At 42.8% G+C, this 8061-nt stretch overlaps 1 protein-coding gene across 4 annotated transcripts in view; it reads right to left on the minus strand.

The window, feature by feature from the left end:
• Atf6 (activating transcription factor 6) overlaps positions 1 to 7770 on the minus strand; it is a 169892-nt gene extending 162122 nt beyond the window's left edge. For 2 of the 4 annotated variants that reach the window (XM_029474735.1, XM_029474734.1), the window contains exon 1: positions 560 to 662. In XM_029474735.1, coding sequence (XP_029330595.1) covers positions 560 to 652 — 93 coding nt within the window. In that variant the 5' untranslated portion in view covers positions 653 to 662. Of the gene's footprint in view, positions 1 to 559; positions 663 to 7555 lie in introns of those variants that run through there. The other 2 variants (XM_029474736.1, XM_021159362.2) reach the window with 2 other exon arrangements.
• Positions 7771 to 8061: the final 291 nt, after the last annotated feature.

Genomic DNA, 8061 nt, shown 5'->3' on the forward strand with positions numbered 1-8061 from the left:
GATTTCTGAGTTGGAGGCCAGCCTGGTCTACAGAGTGAGTTCCAGGACAGCCAGGGCTACACAGAGAAACCCTGTCTTGAAAAAACTAAAAAAAAAAAAAAAAAAAAGAAGATAAATTGGAGCTTGAGAGGTGACTTAGCAGTTAAAGGCACTGGCTGCTCTTCTAGAAGACCTGAGTTCAAGTCCCAGCACCCACAGGTTGGCTCACAGCTATCCGAAACTACAGTTTCAGGGAATCTGACTCCCTTTTCTGACCTCTGCAGGCACTAGAGGCACATATGGTTGCACAGACATACATGGGCAAAACACCCATACACATAAAATAAAAATAATCTCAACCTTTTTTTATTTAAAGTAAACTCTCAAGGTCATCCTTGGCTATACCATGATTTGGAAGCCAGACAAGGCTAGATAAGATCCTCTCCAAAAAATGAAAACAAATAAAAGACAGACAGACAATGGTAGCACATGCCTGTAAGCTTAGCACTCAGGAGGCAAACACAGGAGAATCAAAAGTTTGAACCAACATGGGTACATAACAAGATCCTGTTAAACCTACTGAAGGGTTAGAGACTAGCTCCATCCATGGAGTGGAGCACGCACGAGTCCTGTAATGCCAGCACCTGGGAGGACATGGGTTCAAGGTCATCATCCTTAGCTACAGAGCAAGCTGGAAACTAGCCAGTCTGTCAAAACAAAACACAACAAAAGCGCTTTTAAAAAGGGATGTTGAAAACAAATATGGTCAACACTATATAAAGGCAGTCCCAAAAAGCTGTAACAGACCTGAAAAATCCCCATCAGGGCTGTCATGGTATCTTATGCTGATGGATACTCAGGGATTTGTAGTAATGATGTGTAAACAGCCACTGTGAAGCTCATAAGAGCATGCAATTATGGACAATCTACACATAATTCTTGATGGTGACAACCGACAACTGCGTTACTAGTTTAGGATTTGCCACAGTACACGGCTCCTCCTTATTTAATAGTGTGTTCCCTCTACTTATAAAAACAGTTTTACAATAACATAGTGAGCCATGCTACACTGGCAAATAGATCATGCATCTTGCATCTACTGTGTCTCAACTGCATCATTGTCTCTTGTATCTTATTTAATCTTGGATTGTTTTGCTCATTGTGGCCATGGGAGCCATAGGCTATACCGTATTACGTGCGTATTATATATGCACATATGTGTTATGCAATATAAGTGTGTAGCAGACCTTAAAATCTAGGTTTTGTAAGCAGATGCCATGCTATGAAGATCACACACAGCAAGCACACTTTTCAAACTGTGTTCCTGTTGTAAGTGATGGATGACCACAGTTGATGTGAGATAAGAAGGAACCCTATGGTCTGGCTGAGAACTAGAAACATTATCATGCATTCATGGTTTGTTTGTTTGTTTTTAAACAAACACTACTTATTCTAAAGAAATACCCGGTAAAATATTTAGGAGTTTCATTCTGCATGCTTGTGTTTCCTGTGGTAAAAACAGGGGAATTGTGGGTAGTAATGAAACACAAAGTAAGTGGGGCAGGATTTTCACAGTTGGTGCGTATGGGAAATACAGGTATAGTGTACTGACCGATCTTCTTTTATTTTCTGTGGTTTTAAAAAAAAAAAAAACTGGAGGTGGATAAATGCACTTTTGTATGCATAGACGATTTCAGAAGAATCCATGAGAAACTAGTAGCGCAAAGTACCGTTCTAAAGGATTAAATCTACTGCCTACCCCCATGTCCTTCCCACCGAGTGAGTTCACACCTCCGACACTTAGACTTCCCTCTATGATAGCAGCTGGGATTCTTCGCTTTCTTAGCAAGCTTTTCCACCTCGCCTCTCTCTGCCCTGACCGCTTATTTGCTTACTACACCACAGTGACCTTGCTTTTTAACTCTATCTCAGCCTGACCAGAGTCTTATTATTTTCAGCAAGATGAAATATGGGGGCCACAGACAACTCAGAAGTAAAAGTGCTCGCTGCTGAGTCTGATGCTCCAAGTTTGATCCCCAGGACTCACGTGATAGGAGGGAAAAAAAATTCAATCCTGAAGATAATCACCTGTGTGCCTTGGCATGCACACCACCACCTCCACACGCACACAAAGAAATCACCTGTGTGCCTCGGCATGCACACCACCACCTCCACACGCACACAAAGAAATCACNCCACCACCTCCACACGCACACAAAGAAATCACCTGTGTGCCTCGGCATGCACACCACCACCTCCACACGCACACAAAGAAATCACCTGTGTGCCTTGGCATGCACACCACCACCTCCACACGCACACAAAGAAATCAATATAACAAAAGGGAGAGCTAAAAGAAGAAATGTTGGGGGTCACCGTTAAACATGAACTTTCAAGAAAAAAGGTGGTGGGGGAAGAGGAGGAGGAAAAATTTGATAACAACAACAGAGGAAGTGACAGCTAAGGGAAGTCTGGCATTTTCCCCTCCAAACAGGAGAAGATAACTAACTATATGTCTGTTTTCTAACAGAGATGGGAGAAATACTTAGGAAAAGAGCTTGGGTTGCATTTCTAGTAAAGCAGGAGGGAGTTGAAACTCACAGAGAAAACTGGTCTCTCTTGTACCGAGAGGTCATCCTCAGCATCTCCATGGGGGCAAGGCAAGCATGTGGGTGAATGAGATGAGAGAGAGGGACTGCAAGTTCTGATTCAGAGCACGAAAGGGGAGAGACTAAGAGGCTGAAAGAGGAAAGCTTTGGGGAACAATCATCAGAGAGAGAGAGAGAGAGAGAGAGAGACTGGCCAAGCCTACTGAGATATCCAAGAATCCCAACAGCAGCATGATGGAGAAAGTAACAGGAAGTAACAGCTACATTTTCTGAGAAGGGACTGACAGTGACTGAAGAATCAGCAGACCCCAGCAGCAGACGAGGTGGAAGACTGTATACTGTGACCAAGTAAGATTTACACCTAGATACTTAATGTGGAAGACAGGAGATGTTCTGGAGATGGCAGAGAAGGATAAGAAAACACCTACTATATTCTGAGTTGCTGTGTGCAGAAAGCTTTCACCAGGACTTCGGGGAAAGCTGTGTCATCGGGGGAGTGTCATGCTTTGATTAGGGCAAGAAGAGGAAGAGAGGCTTCAAAGGAGATCCTAAAGGCATGAGAGAAACCGCAGTGACAGGAAGCTTTTTGGCTTGGCACGCATTTCTTATGTGGCTTTAAAAAAAAAAAAGAAAGAGTGACTTCTGCACAACTCGAGTGAGAGGAAGAGGAGAGGAAAGAAGAGGGAAAGGAAAGATTGCAAACTAGCCGTGGAAAGATGACCAACACCATGAAATACTAGAAATGTGCAATTAAAACAAGGTACCACCACATGCCCAATAAAATGGCTAAACTCCAAAGTACAGGCCACAGCAAATACCAGCAAAGAGAAACATCCACTCACTGCTGATGGAGACACAGAACTGCAAGTTTGGCAGTTTACTATAAACCAAACCTACTCTTAGAATATGATCCAGTAATTGTACACCTTGGAATCAGACCAAATGATACGAAAATTTACACCAACACAAAAACCTGCACGCAGATGGTTAGAGGAGCTACATGTGTAACTGCTAAAAACTGGAAGCACCAAGATAGCAACATGTAAACAGATATACAAATTACATATAGACATATAAATATATATGCAAAGATATATAAACAGATAAACAGATATATGAACATAAACTGAGTTAGGTCCTCCCAAAAGCCACACTGAAACCTTAATTCCCAATATGGCTACGTCTGACAGACTCCTGAGGAGATGACTAAGGTTAGATGATGTTGTGGGAAGAGGGTAACTCTCCTCGGTACCACGTGAGGACACAGCAAGAAAGCAGTCATCTACAAGTGAAGAAGAGGGCTAACATCAAAGCCTGAGCATGCTAGCTAGCATCCTCCATACTTTGTAGACTACTGTAATGGCAGATCCCTCTCATTACACATTTGTCCAAACCCCATGTATGTAAGTCATCAAGCCACAGACACAGGAACTTCAAATGCATACTACTGAGTAAAGAAGCCAGTTTGAAAAGGTTATACTACTGGGTTCCAACTACACAACAAAAGCAAAATGGTGGCGACAGTGAGAAGCTCTGTTCTGAGGTCTGGGATGAGCAGGTGGAACTTAGGGGATGTTTAGGAGAGAGACGCTCACACTACTATACACAACACTGTAATGATGGGCTTGTTGTATTATGTTTGTCAAAACCCCTGTTTTTATTTATTTATTTATTTATTTAGGCTCATCCTTGACTTAACACTAATGTATCAAGCCTGGTGTGGTGGCTCATGCCTTTAATTCTAGTATTTGGGAAGCTGAGACAAGAGCATTAAGAATTCAAGGCAAGCCTGGTTACATCAAATATTCCAGGCCAAGTTAGTTAGACTCCATAAGAAGACCCTATGTCAAAAAGGAAAGAAAAAGAAAAAAAAAGGAAGAAAAAACATTAGCTCCTCCATCTTTTTTTTTTAAAGATTTATTTATTTATTATATGTGCTGTCTTCAGACACCCCAAAAGAGGGCGTCAGATCTCATTATGGATGGTTGTGAGCCACCATGTGGTTGCTGGGATCTGAACTCAGGACCTTCAGAAGAGCAGTCAGTGCTCTTAACCGCTGAGCCATCTCTCCAGCCCTAGCTCTTCCATCTTCACAGTACAATACTAATTGCTTTAGTTTGCCTTCCGTTGCTGTAATAAAACACCATGACCAAAAGGAACTCGGGGGAGAGTTTACTTGGCTTACATGTGTCTACATGAAGGAAAGTGTGGGCAGGAACCTAGAAACAGGAACTGAAGCAGAAGCCACGTCAGAATGCTGCTCCTCCTGGCTTGCTCAGCCTTCTTTATTATACCCCCTAGAACCACCTGCCCAGGGTTGGCACCACCCACAGTGGGCTGGGCCCTCTCACATCAATCATTAATCAAAAAAATGACCCGGAGACTTGCCTGCATGACAATCTAATGGAGGAATTTTCTCAATAAAGGTTCCCTCTTTCCTGATGTTTCTAGCTTGTGTCAAATTAAAAACAAACAAAAAACCTAACCAGCAAAGTAATGTAAGATGTCACCAGTAGAGGGAACAGCAGAGTATATGGAACTGCATGTACTATCTAAATTACTCTAAAATTCTAAAGCTGTACTTTTAAAAGGGATTATTAAGTGACACATTAAATATAATTGGGGAGCCAGAGGCAGGAAACTTTTGAAAACTGTAGGCCACCCTACACTATATAGCAAAACCTTGCCTCAAAGACCTCAAGGTATGGTACTGTACGCTTGTAATCCCAGCATTCCAAAGGCTTAAGGCAGGGACATCAGAAGTTTGAGGCCAGCCTGGGCTACACAATGGTCTTTAACAAAAGGCACTTGTGTGTAACCCAAATGCCAGTCTCCATAGCCTTGGTGGGAGCACAGCCATGCTTGCCCATCTATACCTTCCGCTATCGCTGTTTCTTCCCTGTGGCAGAGCAGCTTCAACAGAGACCACAGGACAGTGATGCCTAAAATAGCTGCTCTCTGAACCTTTTCAAAAACCACTTGCAGATGTCCGCTCTAAGTGTCATTAATCACATTTAGAAAATAAAAAAGTAGAAGTACATCCCACCGTACCCTGTGCTGAGATAACGTCCTTCAAATTGTACAAGTTGTTCTTCATAAGAAATACCAATTATAAAAGCCATTTTTAAAAATTTAACAGTACAGCTGTTAAAATTACTATTAAATACATCAGTAAAATGGCCAAAAATCCAAAACAGCAACTACCAAAGAACCTATAATTTTATTAAGAAGCCCTAGTAGACAGTAGTGTTCAACTCTAATGCCTGCAAAATCTATCCTACCTACTGAACACCTGAGGGAATAAAAGTACTGAACCAAGAGACAACTGTTAACAGTCTGAAAAGAGAAGGCTAAAAAACAATGGGGAAAGGACATATTCAAGAGGAGACAGGGAAGGATACCTGAGAAAGGAGTAAGGAGTCAGTCAGCTGACTACAAAGAACTGCGCATTGTTGAAGAATCAAGATTAGGAGTTAGGAAAACGCAGCTGAGAATCAGACTCTAGGACAAAATGATACCATCAGGAAGTGCCTTTTAGTGATACTTTAAGAAATGCCACAAACATAATGGTCAAATGATTGAGAAAACTAATTGTAACTACCCAACATATCTAAGTAGACTTGTTAAGAACATTAGCATTAGGAAAAATCCAGCCTTTGGCGAGGGGGGTGGGGGGAGGCAAGTGTTACTGAGTAGAAAAACCAGAGGCACAGACTTCATAGTTAGATAAGCCTGGTTTTGATCCTACTTTACCACTTACTAGTATAAGACTCAGAGAACAGATTCTGTCAACCTGGGTTTCAACATCTATAGGACGGCAGGACCTCATTGGGCTGTTATGAACATAACATAAATAACGCATGTAGTGTGCTTAGCAAAATAAAGTCCTAAACAAGTGACTGCTGTTACTATAACAAAAGCATTTAGCTGGGAAAAATGCCCTGGAGAATGGACATTTAAAGGTTTTTTTTTTTTTTCCCAGAAAGTTGTCAAAATCTGCCCAAAGATTAAAATAAACCTTTTATAGATTGTAATTGTAGAGAGCATCTGCCACTGTTAAATTAAACTAGGATGTCCAATACTTCCTAGTTGAGAGTCCACTCATGTTATAGTGGAATGTTAGTCCATGAAGAAAAGTGTCCCCAAAACTGAAGGACAATGTAGTCTCACTACAGGATCCATTGAGCCACCTACAGAACTCCATTCATATATTAACACACATAATCCTGTTAACATTCTGTCTTGTAATCGAGAAGGGACTATCAGCTTTCTCTAAGGATTTAGATGCCAAAAACCTGTTCCTTGTCATTCTCTGGTCCATCCTTCCTGAACACTAAAAATAGACTTAACAAGAGATTTTAGAGCTGTGTTTGGACAGCAGTCAGGATTACATCAGTTTGTGTTAGATCTAGTAATCAGGGACAGGAGGTCAGGTGCTTGGGAGAGTTTCTTCTTTGCCAATTTGGATCTATGTCTTAAACCAACAGTTCAAGCTGGGAGCCAAGGATTTTCTTCTGTATTTCAACCAAGTTTTCTCAACATATCTCGTACACGTTCAGTGCGCGCGCGCACATACACACACACACACACACACACACACACACACACACACACTCAGCGCTCCCCAGCTACACGCCCACAGTCTGAGAAAATAGCTTGGAGCCTTTGGGGTAGCTACAGTCATCATCCTATTGAGTTCCGGTCCCTCACGATCACCTGGAATTTCCACCAGGAACACAGGCTGAAAAACTACAGCAATTTCAATTAAAACATCATTCCATTATCGCTGCGGCCAGGACAGAAGCCCAGCGGCTCTGCCAGCCTCTTCCATGACCCGCAACCCGTGGTCTCGCTCTCCGGACACGGTTCGTCCACACCTGTCACCGCCACCGGGCAGAAATCCGGAGGAGAAAAAAACCCGCAGACGCGGCCCGACCTAGCTCGGGTACATTCGCAGATCCACTCACCCCAGTCTTCATCTGGTCCATGAGGAAGAACCGGACTAAAAGGCGACTCCATGGCGCCGGCAACACAAGCCGGCTTCCCCGAAACAGACACCTCTCCCTCACAACTCGGATCGGTGAGTAACCCGAAACGGCGGCGGCCGGAGGACAAAATAAGCTGAACGCTGACACGGACGGTGGCCGGGCGGAGGCAAACTATCTCACCGCACGCGGGAACTGGGAGCCAAAGCTAAGGAGACGTCAGCAGATAAGCAAACTCAATAGACTTGTGAGTAAATATTTCCCTACGAGGATTTCAGCACTTTCTGTCCCGCTGTGGGGTTTTGTGGTTGTTCTTTTTGTTTCTCTCTCACTCTCTCTCTCTCTCTCTCTCTCTCTCTCTCTCTCTCTCTCTCTCTTTTTTAAATTGAGCTCAGAGCACGCAGATTTTACCGCTTTGTTAAAATTCGCTGATAGTACTAAAACTGAAAAGTCTCCTGATCATAGTGGCTTGTTCTTTGTGTTTAATA

Source organism: Mus caroli, chromosome 1 (genome assembly GCF_900094665.2).
Source record: "Mus caroli chromosome 1, CAROLI_EIJ_v1.1, whole genome shotgun sequence".
In the NCBI taxonomy this organism is placed as follows: domain Eukaryota; kingdom Metazoa; phylum Chordata; class Mammalia; order Rodentia; family Muridae; genus Mus; species Mus caroli.